The following is a 17295-nucleotide window of genomic DNA, read 5'->3' as shown; positions in this document are numbered from 1 at the left end:
CATTAGCAAATGGTCAGAGGCTTGACTTATAAGAAACTCTAAGGGAGATTTTTCAGGTTGAAAGAAAATGACACCAGACAGTAACCAGAAACCACACAAAGAAATAAAGAACACTGGTAAAGGTAACCATATAGGTAAATATCAGAAACAACATAAAAATATGTATCTTCTGTTTTGTTCCTGTAACCGATTCAAAAAACAACTATATAAAATAATCATAAAATTGTGTTGCTGAGCTTATAAATTATGAAGACATAATATATGTGGCAAGATTATCACAAAAGAGTAGGCAAGGAATGGAACAATGTTAATGCAAAGTTGCTTTATTTGTTAAGTTAGTATTAATTTCATGTGGATTATTTCAAGTTAAATAAACATTAAATTCCCCAGAGCAACCATTAAGAAAATAGCTCCTCAAAAAAGTATTTTTAAAAACTCAAATAATTAAAATGTTATACTAGAGAATATCTATTTAACATAAAAAGGTAGTAAAAGAGGAACTGAGGACTAAAAAATAAATAAATAAAACAGACCTAAGAAATAAATAGCAAAGTGACAAACGTAAATCCAGTTATCTAAATAATTACATTAGATATAAATGGATTAAGCATACCAGTGAAAGGGAGAGACTGTCAGAGTATTTTAAAAAATCAAATATGTGTTGTCTATGAGGAACGCACTTTATATTCAAGGACACAAATAGGTTAAAAGAAGATAATATGCTACACAAACAAAAACCATAATCTGCATGTAAGACCCTTGGAAGGGCTCCACAAAAATAGACTTAACACAAAAATGTTCAGAGGGAAAAAAGGAAAATAGTTTAAAATTATGAAAGGGTAAATTTATCAGAAATTATGTCTATTATAAACATATAAGCACCTAAAATTAGAAACAAAAATACGTGAAGCAAAAAACTGATGGAATTGATGTAGAAGATGACAATTCAACAGTAAAAAAACATCAATACCCTATTTTCCACCAGTTAATGTAAAAGCCCATATTAAAGAAAAAACTATAAGCTCATATCGATAGACCAAGAAAAAGCATTTGACAAAATTTAATGCTCACTCAAGACAAAAGCTCTCAACAAACTAGGAATAGAAGGGAACTTCCTCTACCTGACAAGGACATCTACAAAAACTCTATAGTCAATATCACACTTAATGGGAAAAAATGGGTGTTACCCGCCCTGCCCCCACCCCCACAGGAACAAGACAAGAATATCTGTCCATATCACTTTTATTCCACATTGTAGTGGATGTTCTAGCCAGTGCTATCATGCAAGGAAAGGAAATAAAGGGCATCCCTATTGGAAAGAAAAAAAATAAAGTTCTTCTTATTCACAGATAACATAATCTTGTATGCGGAAAATTCTAAAGAATCCGCCTGCTCCCCAAAAAACCCACTGATCTAATAAATAATTTAATTAGGGCAAGGATGTAAGATCAATATTTTTAAAACTTAATTTCTATATGTCAGTATTTCTATATATTAGCAGCAAATAATCTGAAGTTAAATCAAGAAAATAACTATTTGTAGCAGCACCAAAAAGAATCAAATACATAGGAATATATTTCATAAAAATGTAAGACTTATATAATAAAAACAATATCTTCCTGAAAAGAATAGAGAGACATTTTATATTTATAGATTGGAAGACTTAATATTACAAGGATAACAGTCCTCCAAAACTGATCTCTATATTAAATATAATACCTATCAAAATTCCAACAGGATGTTTTTAGACAAAAATTAATAAACTTACCCTAAGATTTACATGGGAATACAAAGGACCCAGAAACAGCAAAATAATTTTGATAAGAAGTACAATATTGGAGCATTCACTCTACATGATTTCAATACTTACTATAAAGCTACATTAATTAAGATAGTGTTATTTTGAAATAACGACAGGCATACAGATCAATGTAACAGAATTAAGAACCCAGAAAGAAACTCTTACATTTATGAGCACTGGGTTTTTGACAAAGATGCCAAGGTAACTTGATGGGGGAAGGTTGTCTTTCCAGAAAATTGTGCAGGGAAAAAATCTGATCTCCATATGGCCCACATGCAAAAATATTAATTTAAACCTTTACCTCATATTATGCACAGAAATAGACTCAAAATGGATCACAGACCTAAATGTAAGGGCTAAAATTTTGAAACTTTTAGAAAAACAGAGGAGAAAATCATGATGATTTTTAGAAAGGTAAAGAGTTCTTAGATATGACACCAAAAACACAATCTGTAAATGTTAAATTGAACTTAATCAAAAACAGAAACTTTTGTGCTTCAAAAGGCATAATTTTAAAAAATGAGAAGGAAAGCCACAGACCAGGAGAAAATACTTGCAGATAATAAACATGGCAAAAAAAACAACTTGATGTCAGAAGATACAAAGAATTCTCAAACTCTAAGACAAATGACCAAATTTAACAAGGCAAAATACTTATTACGTTTTACTAAAGAAGATGCATGAATGCTAGTAAGTCTATGAAAAGATGTCCAGTATCATTATTCATTCTGGAAATTCAAACTAAATCCACCAAGATACCACTTTACAGCTACTAGTGTGGCTACAATAAAAAAGTCAGATACTAGCAAATGTAGGAAAAGATGTAAAGAAACAGAAACTTCATACGTTTATGGAGAAATGTAAAATGGTACATGCACTTTGGAAAACAGATTTTCAGTTTCTTAAAAAGTTAAACATACCCACTTGAATAAACGAAACATGCTATTTACACATGATGAAATATTATTCAACCTTAAAAAGGAATGAAATCCTGTCACATGTTACATTATGGACACACCTTGAAGATATTTTGCTAAGCGAAATAAGCTGGACATAAAAAGACAAATAGTGTGCGCTTCCATTTATAAGAGGTGCAGAGAATAATTACATTCATAGAAGCAGAGAGTAAGTGAAAGCTATAAGGGGCTGAGGGAGAGGAGAATAGGCAGTTCTTGTTTAATAAATACAGAGTTTCAGTTTGAGATGATAAAAAAAAATTGTGGAGATGGACTGTAGTGATGACACTGAACTTAAATATGGCTAAAATGATAAATATTATGTGATGTATATTTTACCACAGTAAAAATATATCAAGAAGTTATACAAATTTATATATGACTCAGCAATTTCACTCCTAAGTATTTACCCAAGAGAAACAGAAACCTACATCTGAAAACTTTTCCACTAATAACCAAAGAAACATTTTTAGTCATCAAAATGGAAACTATCAACTGCTCATCAATTCACATGTATCACAAAAATGTGATATATGTGCACTTCTATCTATATAGATCTTTCACTCTCTCTACACACACATATGAATACTCTTCGGCAATAAAAAACTGAAGAAACAAATGAATACACTTCAAAAATGTAATACTAAGTGAAAAGGCCAGATGCAAAAGACAACATATTTTATGATTTATTAATTTAATGTATTAAATTGAGACAGAAAGCAGATTAGTAGTTGCCTAGGGCTGTGGGTGGCAACTAGAATAAACTGCAATGAGCATAGGAGATATTTCTGGAGTGATGAAAATGTTCTAAAACTGAACTGCAGTAATATTTGTAAGCCTCTGCACGTAAGTACAGTTATTGCTCAACTTACGACCATGGTCGCGGACCGGTCGTAACACGATTTGGTCGTAAGTTGAGTAGGCTATATGTACAGCTGAAATGATGCACGCGGAGATGGTAGTGCTGCCAGAAGCTGGTCCGCACTGTCGTACGCCCAGCTGGGCAACGTTTGCGCTGCCAGACGTGGAGCAGTCGTGGCTGGCGATTGGGTCGTAAAGTCGAATGGTCGTAAGTTGCATAGGTGGTAAGTCGATCAATACCTGTATATTAAAACTTCCTGAATTGGCTAGGGATGGTGGCTCATGCCTATAATCCCAACATTTTGGGAGGCTGAGATAGGAGGATCATTTGTGCCCAGCAATTTGAGATCAGCCTGGGCAACATAATGAGACCCCGTCTCTACAGAAAATTAAAAAATTAGCCAGGTGTTGTGGTGTTTATGTGTGGTCAAAGCTACTCAAGAGTCTAAGGTGAAAGGACTGCTTGAGTCTGGAAGGTGGAGAGGCGGCAGTGAGACCCCATCTCAAACAAAAAACCAAAAGTAAAATCTCATGGAATTGTACATTTAAAAGGATGAATTTTGTAATATGTAAATTCTACCTCAATAAAGACATTTAAAAATAATTTTCCCATTGTCAGGCATGTAACTCCCACTGACTTTTTAAAATAACTTTATTGAAATACACTTCAAATATCATACAGTCACCTATTTAAAGGGTACAATTCAATGGTTCACTAGTTTTTGGAATATTCAGAGGTGTGCAACCTTTGCCATGATCAGTCTTAGAACATTTTCATCAGCTCTCCAAAAAGCTTTACATAGTAGCAGTCGCGCTCCCTTTCCACCTAAGACATCCCAGCCCGAGGTAACTTTCTGCTTCTGCCTCTATAGGTTAATTTATTCTGGACATTTTGACTACGTGAATGAAAAAAACATCCCAGGATAGCAGTTCTTAACTGAGGTTGATGTTAGAATCACCTAGGGAGCTTCAGTAAAATATCTGCAGATTCTGATGCAATTGGTTTGTGATGTGGCCTGGGCATCAGGGTGTTAAAACCTCCCCAGATGAATCTAGCATGTGGCCACAGTTAAGATGTCTATTGCAGGGCAGTCGTGTTTAAACTTTAGCATGCATCAGCATTGCCTGGAGGGCCTATCACAATAGGAGTTGCTGGATCTTATTCTCAGAGTATCTGACAAAGTGGGTTTGAGGTAAAACCTAAGAATCTGCATTTTTAACAAGTTTGCAAGTGATGCTGATGCTCTGGTACAGGGATGCACTTTAAGAATCTGTGTGAGATGTCAGCACAGTGAAATGGAAGGAACCTGAGCCCCAGTAGCTAAGCTACCCATTTTCCCTAAACCGCCTACCTTCTTTATATTGTTACTTAAACAAGAAGTAAGAGTTTACTCTGCTATTGGGAACAGTGCCACAATAAATAAACGTGTGTACGTGTCTTTATAACAGAATGATTTATAATCCTTTGGGTATATACCCAGTAATGGGACTGCTGGGTCAAATGGTATTTCTATTTCTAGATCCTTGAGGAATCGCCACATTGTCTTCCGCAATGACGGAACTAATTTACACTCCTACCGACAGTGTAAAAGCATTCCTATTTCTCCACATCCTCTCCAGCACCTGTTGTCTCCTGATTTTTTAATGACTGCCATTCTAACTGGCGTGAGATGATTGGTTGAAGCTGGAAACCATCATTCTCAGCAAACTGACACAATAACAGAAAACCAAACACCACACGTTCTCACTCATAAGTGGGTGTTGAACAATGAGAACACATGAACACAGGGAGGGGAACATCATACACCAGGGCCTGTCAGGAAGCAGGGGCCTAGGGGAGGGAAAGCATTAAGAGAAATGCCTAACGTAGACAATGGGGTGATGGATGCAGCAAACCACCATGGCGCGTGTACACCTATGTAACAAACCTGCACGTTCTGCACATGTACCCCAGAACTTTTTAAAAAAATTTTACTCTGAACTGCAACAGCAGCCTAGCCTATTTCCTAATACACATCCCTTGGATTGCAGCCTTTCAATAGCAAGAAAAGTAAAGATCTAAAAAAAAGTGCTCGTTTCATGCAAATTTACACATGTAATTTATACCCCTTGGCTTTAGAGAGATTTTCCTACAAGAGAAGAATGATCTTGGAACACTGCACAGTTTACAACAGAATCAGTTTCTCATGGTAATTGATACAAACGATCCATGGAGTTCTGTTTTGGAAGCATTATTTAGACTGGAGGGATTGTGATCCAAGCAGGCAGTTTGGTTAATTTTCCCATTTAAGCCACAGCCACAGTTGGGTAATCCAAGGCTTCCAATGCAAACCACAGCAGCAATTCTGAATGATGTAGAAACCCTTTCTACACAACACTTGGGGAGTGTATCAGTTTCTCTGCTCTTTTTCTCTTTACACACAAATATAAAATGGACTCCAACTATGCACTCCAACTCTTTTCACTTAATTTTCATGCAAAGATCTTAGATATTCATCACTCCAATCTGAATAACTAATGGGGCGTGGGCATTTGTTGGGCAGTGAAGCTAGTAGGAGTTCACCGACGTAGGAAATACATTTCAGTCCCAAGCTCTTGATGGTAAAACTCTTTGCTGGTATATCATTGTTTCCAAAAAACACTCACAGTATCAAAAGGAGGTGGTGGTGGTGTTCAAAGACCATGGTGTAAAACTTACCAGGTAGAGGAGGAAAGGAGCTGACATACCTGACAAACTGGCTGAATAAGGCGGTAGTGTTCCGGATGATCCGAGCAGCCTGGGACTCTTCACGCTGGCATCTCTGCAGTGTTAATCCATCATCCATGTGGCCTTCCTGGTGGAGTATGACCTACCCACAGGGCAAGGGACAGCAGCTCTAGGTTACAATTATCCCACAATGGGCAGTCAACATTTCCTGCAGTATTTCTTTCATCCCTCTTATGCCTTTCTCCAACTAAGCTCCCCTGGGTCCATTTTGAGAATGGGACATTAGCAAAGTTATTTTACCCATATGCCCTATTAGCGACATGTGAACTATTCCTTGGCACACGGTGCTTTGATGAAAATGAAATTTTATGTGCCACCATGGTATGAGTTATGACATACTCCTTGGGCCTAGATGGTCAATTTGAAAGGGTGATAACATACCTCAGAGCAGATTTTTCTCTTAAAATGAACATGAAATCTTACCCTTGGAAATGGGAAAAGTCACTATGTTCAAAGCCTTTTTCTCCAGAGATGAACTTAAGAAAAAGGCAGTCAATTTAAAGCAAAACTCTGTACTGGGATCAGGCTTGGGTTACTCGACTGAAGGCCAACTACCCAGAAATAGTTAACTGTAGGGCTGGAGAAAGCAGCTCAAGGTGGTAGCTCGCTTCTCTTAGAGGCCAGAGAGTAAATTTGAAAGCATAGGCTCTGGTATCAGCAGACCTTTGTCTAGTCCCGCTATGCCACTTACCAGCTGTGTGACCTTAGGCAAGTTACTTAACCCCTATTTACTTTGGATTTCACTGTCTACAAATAGGCTTATCTTAGAGGGTTGCTTGGAGGATTTGATGATTTACATGTAGTCATTTGGCACGGTACCTAGAATCTAATAGGTGCTCAAGGAGTGTTTGTTTTAGAGACAGCATATTACTGATCATAGATCAGTAATTTGGAAGCTAAGCATATCTACTTTTCACTAATGACGTCATGACACAATTTTTTTTGGGAGGGGCTACTAGCTTTTTGTTTAGAGGTCAGTGGCTTTTCCCTTATAATGGTCAAGTATGTGAAGATGTTAAGTGAGATAGTTTGATCCTGGTTCAAGTAAGGTCAAATCCTGATTCAAGTTCCCTGGCTTGGTTTCCGCTTAATGGAATTAAGCAAAGAGAGATAACGTGTAGATTTGGAAAGTCTGTACGTCAACACAGACAAAATGTGTGGCTCCAGAAAATGTCTTTAGAATAAAGATTGTTGGTCTCTCTCATTTTTAGCATAAAGAAACAACTTATTTTCCTTTCCATGTGAAAAATCTCTTCCTTGCTTTTTATTATTTTGAAGGCACTTCCTAATATGATGAATTTATGCACGAAGTAGTATACAGGCTTGTTCATTTCTGAAGCAAGACCGCATCTCATCTATATACTGCAGTGTAAGCATGAGCAAAGCATACTCTTACCATTGAAATCACTAACTGTTAGAAAATATTACTTTGTCAGAACTTTCCAGGAGCTGGTTAGCAATGTTGCATTTGCGTTTAGCAACATATTGCCACTTTGTTTACTTTGGCCTGGGTCCCACATTTCTGGTCCTTAAAGACCAAAATTCTTAGGGTTTGCTTGTTCAGATAAAACATTTAAACTAGCCAGCCGAACGAGAAAGTAATGAGAACTGAGGGGAAACGCAATTGTTAGAATATTGTTATTATGAATGCTACTGATCTCAGTAGCTCAGTTCCTAAGGCCCTTTTTCTCTTGGAGAAATCTCACAACCCAAGAGCAGACAGAAGCAGGCTAAGACTGGAATACGAAAGAGGATGCTTTACAGTGGGTACTCATCAGGTGTTTCACTGTCTTTGTGCTCCATTGGGTTTTCTTGATTACCGTTTTGTTCATTTCATAAAAAACAACACATATTTGGACAATCTTTGTATTTTTGGAGAGGGCACTTAACATGCTTCTTAGGAAATGAAGCGGTGTAGCTCTGTTAAGGGCTGAGCACCATCACACCATCCAGAAAGCATTTATAAAAGCACCTCCCAAATTCACATATACATTCTAACAGTTAAATGAATCTACAGGCTATGGTCCTAGAAGAGAAAGGCAAAGGCATGGACAGGCACAGTAAGTCAACAATGCAAACTGAGATCTCTCCACATTTAGACACCTTGGAGTGTGTACCTGACCACCCAGGCTTACAGGCAACATCCATAAATTCCATGTTTCTTTAAAAGCTACCATTGCCTTACTAGGTTTGAGAATTGTAGAGGCTCTTGTTGATATTATTATGCTCTACAGAGGATTTAATTTTCTTCTGATAGGCTGGTAAGAATAGAAGATGGGTTCTTGGCATTTATTTTTGATTTGTTTGTATTCCCAGCATGTAGCCCTCATTCCCAGGGTGTAGCTCTTCTAAAGATCAACTGAAAGCCTACTGTGTTTCCCAGGACCATTCCTACTTGGTATACCCTGAACCCTGACTTGTATCTCCCTACCACTGTCCTAATGTCAACATCTCTGCTTCGTTCTTCATCATTACAGCACTTTTCTGTTTGCTATTTTGGCTTCACATCCCATCCATGGTCAGCTTAGTATTTCAGAGGAAACTGCATGTAGAATTTCAGGCTAATGTTTTTGTAGTTCTCTCTATTCTGGACTCATGGCCCCTTGAGTTCTAGAAGCCTTGGCAGACCCTATGTCTAATCTGTCTCTTCAGCACAATTGAGCTAATGCAAGATCCCATTCCGTGTTTCTGCAAATTAGCCAATGTGCTGAGGGGAAAAACAAAGATGAAGGTGGGCTCACCTTACTGCACTTATGTTCTATGTGCAATATTCCAGGCTTATGTTTTGATTGCTTGATTGTTGAAACTTTTCTTTTTTGAGATGGAGTTTCACTCTTGTTACCCAGGCTGGAGTGCAATGGCGCAATCTCGGCTCACTGCAACCTCCTCCTCCTGGGTTCAAGCAATTTTCCTGCCTCAGCCTCCCAAATAGGTGGAACTACAGGTGTGCACCACCATGCCCAGTTTATTTTTGTATTTTTTGTAGACACAGAGTTTCACCATGTTGACCAGGATGGTCTTGATCTCTTGACCTTGTGATCCACCCACCTTGGCCTCTCAAAGTGCTGGGATTATAGGCATGAGCCACTGCGCCTGGCCTCCTTTTTTTTTTTTTTTTTTTTTTTTTTTTTTAGGGTACTGTATCTACCCTTTGCAGTTGTTTTCAGAGGAAGGGTTGGTCTCATACAAGCCAGATTATGGCCTCTTATTTATTCTATATTCTATCCCCTCTTGATCATTTCATTTCCCCTTTTCTGGATATTTTTCTAGTCTGTCTTGCCTTACACAAAATTAAGATATTGCCTTCTGTTTGTTCTCGATATCCTTTCTTACCTTAACGTGTATTCTGGAAGACTTTTCATCATGATACCTTAGGCTGCTATACCTCAGCACAGTGCCTCCTAGCACCTTATTCTGGGACTAGATGACTAGCCAAACCCATATTTTATAAGGGTTTTTCAGGAACAAAAGCATCACATCCTTGGCATCCATTATCTGGTTCCCACCAAAAGAAACACTGTTATGGCAATTGACTTTCTGGTAAAAAATATTCTGTATGTATCCAAAGCTAGTTTTTCCCACTGGAGCAGGCTGTGATATACCACTCAAATAAGATACAACCTCTATGGATACAGTGTCATTCCACAACATCTCTTCTTTCTGCCAGTGGGTTCCTGTGGGCTTGTTATTACACAATCTGCATTTTCTGTATAGAGATCTATTTAGTCTCTACATTATGAAAACTGCACAATAGCTCAATTATTCCTGAAATGAAGGGAGCAATGATGTGGATAATCCCAAGACAGCAAATCACCAAAAGTCATTTAGATCAGGTTTTAGAGTGCATTAAACACATGCCACCTCCTCCTCACAGGTTTGCTGTGTATTTGTTTTTTTCCCTCCATTGAATATGGGGTCAAAGTATCCAAATTAGGCTGAAGCATTAGAGAAACTGTGTACAATCTATCACAAAATAACTCTTCTGAATAGTAGGAAGTAAAACACAATCACGTCCACCTGATTCTCAGAACCACTTCTATTGCCTAGTTGCTTCCAGCGTAGGGTAAAACAATTGTAGATAGACTTTCTGACTCTCACCTTTCTTTTTAGAGGTCCGAGGCGGGAAGTTTTAACATCTTGTGCTTTGTAGGTCACCCAGAGACCACTGGCTATATGCTGCACAAAGCAGACAGAATCTCCATACTTGATTTCTGGAACTCCCATGCCTTCTATATCTCGCTTGTGACTGGAATCTAATTTCTCCTTGATTTCCTAATTCATAAACAAAAAGAAACAAACATAGGCACGTCTGATTAAATAGAAACTTAATATACAAATCACCTAGGTAGAATTTGTAAGCGAGGCAACTGATCACCAAAATAATCATGATGTGCCTGTCCAAGCCAGGATTTCAGAAAGTCTTGCTTCCCTTATCTCTTGTTAATTGTAAAATCAATGGCTTTCAAGTTCTGGTTACTTCGGTGATTATTTAAATCCATGGGAAAAGGAGGCACCTAGAAGGCTCTCTTCTCTGTTCTGATTTTGTGTAATTCTTCACTGTATTTTCTACTTCCCTCATCCTGATTTTTATCCCTAAATAAGTAACCTTTCACTAGCCAATTAACTTATTTCCAGCAAGTGTCAGCTTCCATAATTGTAATGGTTATCTGTCATAAATGCACTGACTCAGGGGCCTTAATCATATCTACTGATTTCATATAAAATTTTCTTATAAAAATCTGCAGCGAAAAACGATCCTTTGAGTAGGCAGGGTTTACTACTGTGCCTTAAGCTAGTGTAGTAATTTGAACATCAGTCTCTTAGGGCCTCCTCAGTGGTGCGTTGTAGTCAGGCGGTTTCATTCTTCAGTTGTCAGTTTCACTACCTATTCTCCAGTGAGGAAACAGGACTTCCTGTGCATCAGGTAACAACTCAGTGACAACCTGACGTACCTGTCTGATGTATGGTAACTTCTTCCCCTCCTCATCAGTCAGGGCCCCCATGGTTCTATTCTGAACGGTTCTACCCTATTTTCATTTCTTTTCTACATCCTGCATTAAATTGCTCTTTGTAAAAGCCATTAAGTAGGCAGCAATTTGAACTTTTACAAAACAAAAAACGGCATTCCCTGTTTGCAAAAACACTCTTCTGGTTTTTTTGTGTTTTTTTTTGAGCCAGGGTTTCACTCTGTCACCCAGGCTGGAGTGCAGCGGTATAATCTTGGCTTACTGCAACCTCTGCCCCCAGGTTCAAGTGATCCTCCCATGTTACCCTCCCAAGAAGCTAGGACTACAGGAGCAGGCCACCACACCTGGCTGGTTAATCTTTTTTTTTTTTCCCCCAGAGACAAGGTTTCCCCATGTTGCCAAGGCTGATCTTGAACTCTTGAGCTCAAGTAATCCACCCACCTTGGCCTCCAACATTCTTATGTCATTCTTAGCAGTGGAACAAACAGCAGTACATGTATTGAGTCATTCCCATGCTCCATACAATATTCTAAGTTCTTCATGTGTATTAATTCTTTATAGCAGCCTCTGATGTAGCTATAAATGCCATTCCAGTTTTACAGATGAGAAAATGAAGGAGGTAAACTTGTCCAGGATCTTTAAGTCAGGAAGTAATGATAGGATTTAAACCAGGAAGTCCAGCTCCAGAGTCTGTGCTCTTCTCAACTACCACTCACCCTTCAAAACCCTGCTCAGAAGTCACCTCTGTAAAGAACAGTTAGTCTCTCCTGCTGTTCTTCCCCAGCACAGTTTCATTGCTGTATTGGGCACTTAGCACATCATAATGTAAATGTGTTTGTTTATATGACATTTTGTTTTTGTCAGGCTATTGAAAAAAAAATCCAGGGCACAGACCACATTTCAATTAACTTTGTATTTATAACAAAATTCAACACCTATCAATTACTTAATGGACATATATTGAGAGAATAAATATAGACAGTTGAGTGATTTTCTTTCACATTTTTCATTTCAGCTATTTTTCTTCAAACTTTCATAAAAACAAAATTATTTTGTACAACATTTAAGGCTCACTTGGAGCAACATTAGTACTTCACAAGAAATTTCTTTTTCTTTTAAATGTGTGTGTTGAAATATTGGCTGGACTATTAAATCTGACTTATTTTTTCAAGCAACAACATAACATCCAATAATAAGTATGAATTTTTCTTTCTCAAAAGGATTATTTCCAGAAAAATTTATTTCTGATTTTATAACATTAGCTAACAGGAAAACAGTATTTGATATACTGGGATTTTCTTCATAGGCAATTGATCAAGAATGCATTTATTCTATAAAACAATGGATACTTGATTTTCACTGCAGAAATATTCACAGCTCTGGAGACACACAAGCCAGTAACAGGACTGAAAAGATGCCAAAATTTTCATCTCTATTCTGCTCTCTAACCATAGATAATGCAGTGGTTGAAAATTACATACACAACTATTAAATATGAATAATTACGTTGATTTTTAATGGCTCCTGATTAAAATAATGCTTATTTACCCAACTATCAATGAATATGGTAACTTCCTTATTTTCTTGCTTTTCATTTATTTAAATATCGCTTTGCCAAAAAAAAAAGATCTGTTTTTCTGAAGTCACTGAAATACATGAGTCATTATTCTGTATAGAAAGGAGTGTTTCTGTGTCTTTGCTTTTACGAAACAGCATCGGCTTCCAAATTTTATGGTACTCACTGCAGTAGCCACTTCTAATTTAATAGAACAATAGCAGCAACAACAAAAATGAAGACAGAGAAAAAACTCAACACTAAAAACAACCCCACTTCAACCCTAAACGATAAAACAGTAAAGGAAATTAAAGAGCTTGGTGATGGAAATGCTTGATTTTATTGACAGCACATTGGTGATTTTTTTGTACTTGAGTATGAAGCAATGTTCCTTTCTGTTTTTACTTGAATATGGCCCTAGCTGCGGTCACCTACCGCTAGAAATGGAACCTTTCTAAAAAACAGAGCTAATCCAATCATTCTCTTTCAATAACTCCCACGTTCCTATGGAATACAATTGTTATCTCTAAAGTTTTTATACCCAAAATGCTCTAACTAAATTGGACTAAGAGTACTTATCTTCATGTACCAAATATTCCCCTTCTCTGGGCCTTTACTGAGATTACACTTTCTGTTTAAAATTCCCCTGCATCATCTTGGCATCACTACATCTGTATTGTTTATATTTCCTATCTTCTGTGTATTATGGTGTTTTGATATTTTTGAAACCCTTCTGGCTGGGGAGAGACTGCCCTTCTTGGAACTAGCCAATTCTTCAAGAGAGCAAAGGGCTCAGCTGCATGCCTTTGATATGCAATCTAATCAATTCACAGCCAGACCTCCTCTATCTGGCTCATACCTCCCAGGAGGCAATAATCCTCTGCTTTCCCAAGGCTAGGTACTAGGTAGATAGAGACCACCTCTATAGCTTCTAGCCCCTTGAAATTAATCAAACTAGCAAATCCCAAACTGTTTACCCCAGCCCTGCCTTGCCTTAACCATGGAAACCTCAATAAAAGTGGTAGGGTAGGTTCTCACCTTGCTCCTGCCCCTTTTGTCTGCCTCCTGACCAATGCTGGTGCTTTCCTATATGACTCTGCCATGGCGTGCTGTTGCTAAGACCTGTGAATATAATAAACTTTGTTTTCCTAAGCCTCTCCTGTATCTCCTCATATGGCTGCACCTGACCGACGATACAGAAAGGAATATAGCATAACATCTCATTCATCAAGCCTTCTCTACAGCCAAAGTCGGAGGATACCTATGCACATCTTCTGATCTCATGGTCTTGTGGACCCTGCAAGGACTGCCCTTTCCAGGGCTAGCCAATTCCTAAAAATGTCAAAGGATTCATCTGGGAGACCACCTTTTATGTGCAAACCAACCCAAAGCCCATAAAACCAACCATTTCCTGTACCCTCTGGACCACCATTCCCCTAGCGTAATCTCCCCAGGGCACGTACCAGACAATTAATAGCAACTCCTACGCTCCAGAGCCTACTGAACTTATTCCAAGTAGCCAGCCATAAGCCTTTGTATCCTGCCTAGCCCATCCCTTTCCATGGAAACCATGAAAAGGCTCTTTCCCCCAGTTTCCCCTCTCTCTGCCTCCTGGTGGATCCTGCTGCTTCTCCATGTGGCCCTATGTGCTATGGCATGATCATTCCTCTTGGGAACTGTGAGTAACGAGTGTTCTTTTTCAGCGCTGATTGTCTCCTGATTTGTTGGCTTCATAATACCTGAATAATAAAATCTACATTTTAAAAAACATGTATTTTGTTGTTGGTATACTAGCTGACCCATTCCAGACTGAAAACTCCAAGGGTGTAAAACTGGGATTTATTTGTCTTTGTATTTCACACAATGCTCTGCTTAAAATTGGTTGCATATCCTTTGTTACTGTTTTATTGCTCTGCAGGCATTCAACCTGTATCTGTTTATCAGCATGAACCTTGTTTATGTTAAATGATAAACTGATTTTAAGAAGGAAGAGTTTACCTGGCCTAGTATGTGTTGAAGAGCAGTAATCATTATCCTCTGCCTCCACTGACAGCTTAATAAGGAAATGCTCGTGACCATATCATAATTATCATATTAGTATTTGCCTGAGATGATCAAGTTGCTACTTTCCAGATTGGTTTAATATTCCTCGAAGGGTGAAGAAAGAAACTAGACCCAATAGTTGCCCAGTGCCTAGTTTGAATTAGGTATTGTGCTAAATACTTTACAATGAAAATGCTATCACGTAAATTCATCAAGGACCTATGAAGTGGTATGTATCATACATGATGCTTTACGTTTTCTCTAAATCTTTCAATGGACCTACGGTTTTTATTATCCTACTTTATAGATAATAAAACTGAGGCTTGCAGAGTTTGAGCAACTTGCTCAAAGCCACATAGTTCTAAGTAACGGAACAAAATCCAAAATGAGGTACAATTCCAAAGCCAGATATCATTCATTCGAACAGAATTATCTAAATGGTTACCATTGCTAGTAGCACAGTTAAGTAATTAATTTTACCAATAGTTTAGTTTCTTAAAGGTTAATATGAAGAAAAAGTTGAAAACATATACTATTATTAGAAAATGGCTTTGGGTTCATATGAATTTTAAGAGTTATACACATAAATCAATAAGCACACCAAGGTGGTATGGTCTATATTCAGAGTACAATTGGAGTTTGGAAGAAAAAACAACTCTACCAGGGGAGTTAAAGATGGTTCTATACAAGAATTTCTACCTGAAATGCAGCCAGGGTAGAGAGGGCTGAAGGGGAATGTGGAAGGGATTGGCATTCTAGTAAAAGGGGCACCACACAGCAAGGAGAATGCGGGAATCCAGAAAGAGAGATGAGCAAAAATTAAGGAATCTGAACTCTATTCTACAGGTTTATGTTTCTCAAGCTCACAATGTTAACAGACTTTGTGTGGGGAAAACATGACTGTGGACAAATACTGAATCTTCTTCTAACAGTCAAAGGGAATATTACAACAGTAGAAGCTCTTTGGTCCTATGGTAAAAACAAAACAGCAGCATCAATGAAAAATTCAAAATGACGTACAGAACTCTAATGCAGAATTTTGCTTATTTCCTCCCACTATTATCTGCCTCTTGGGAAAAGCTAGTGTAGGTAATGGAAAGCTACTGAAACACAAGAGTTGCATCTTAGAATAATCATTTCAACATCAATGTGAATGACAGGCTGAAAAGAAATATGGTTGGAGATTGTTAAATTTTAAGTTACGCCATTAGTATCTAGGATGATATGTGGAATTCAGTATATTCTAATTTAGGCTTACTAATTAGAGTGAAATGTGTTGTTTAATGCAATTAAGCCACCTGTGAGGACTGGAGGCACCCAGAAATGTTTCAGAGGAAAAGTGGATATGGAAAGGCAGAGCCCATTCATGGATAATGGGGTGAGCCTTCAAGAAACTCTTAGTTAGCCCACTATTTCCAGGTGTCTCTGGAGAAACCTTGAGGAATCACCTTTGGGTTAGTTTCTATATCCATATAGCCCCCTTAAGACTTTCTAATCTAGAATTTGAGATCTTAGTATTGCCCTTAAACACCATACACTGCAGAACACTGATAGCAGTCTAGCTGGCCCCAAGCTTTGTGTGGGAAAAAGAGGAATACCTTCCTCTGTTTATGACATACTGGGAAGCAGATTCATCTGCCTTATTGGGGAAGGCATATTTCTTGGGCAGAAGTCACTGTACTGGGCTCTTTTCTCCATATTTCTCAGTTAACCCTTGCACCATCACCTTGAGATAAATAGCACTATTTCCATTTTATGGATAAGAAAACACCCAGGTCATCTTCCTGGTCTCATTTAATTTTCACAGCAATCTTTCAAGGCACACTTCTTTAAATCCCAGTTTTTACAAAACATATGAACAGCATATGGCAGAGCCAGGGTTCAAACCAAGGCTTCTTCCACTTCAAAGCCAAAGGTTTTCCTTGACTGACTCTCTATTTGGTCCACTTTGCACAATCAACATTAGGGAAGGCACATCAATTTAAAGTTTAAAAATCCTTTGTAGATTTTATTTAAAATGAAGTGACAGTAAGATCTTACTATCCATATTTTCTCCTCTCCCCTTCTCTCCTTTGCTCCATACCCTCCCTTCCCTCAGTGGATAACTTGGTGAGAAAATGGAGCAAGCAAGGGGACTGGCAAAAACAGTGCTGTTTCTGCACCAGGGTTTCAGAGACAGATGTGTCATGAGCACAGCTGTCACCTTGGTTAGGGTCGCCATGGCTGCTGAGGTTAAAGGGTATGTGAAAGGTAGGGAGTAAGTAACATTGCTCAGCACATAGTAGATGCTTCATAAATATTTACTAAACTGAATTTAATGGTTTTTTTTTTTTTTTTTTTTTTTT

The 17295-nt window shown here is 38.0% G+C and overlaps 1 protein-coding gene across 16 annotated transcripts in view; it reads right to left on the bottom strand.

The window, feature by feature from the left end:
* RYR3 (ryanodine receptor 3) overlaps positions 1-17295 on the bottom strand; it is a 553391-nt gene that overhangs the window by 296245 nt on the left and 239851 nt on the right. For all 16 annotated transcript variants that reach the window (XR_004263777.1, XM_032261324.1, XM_032261337.1 and 13 more), the window contains 2 exons: positions 10484-10657; positions 6346-6467 (listed from right to left, as the gene is read on the bottom strand). Coding sequence is in view for 15 of the 16 variants with exons in the window: in XM_032261324.1 (XP_032117215.1) it covers positions 6346-6467; positions 10484-10657 (296 nt within the window). In the remaining variant the exon portion in view is untranslated. The remainder of the gene's footprint in view (positions 1-6345; positions 6468-10483; positions 10658-17295) is intronic.

This window comes from Sapajus apella, unplaced genomic scaffold (genome assembly GCF_009761245.1).
Source record: "Sapajus apella isolate SASKATOON/1434 unplaced genomic scaffold, GSC_monkey_1.0 scaffold122, whole genome shotgun sequence".
NCBI lineage: Eukaryota > Metazoa > Chordata > Mammalia > Primates > Cebidae > Sapajus > Sapajus apella.
Note: the sequence above shows the minus strand (reverse complement) of the source record. Positions and strands in the feature narration are given on the sequence as shown.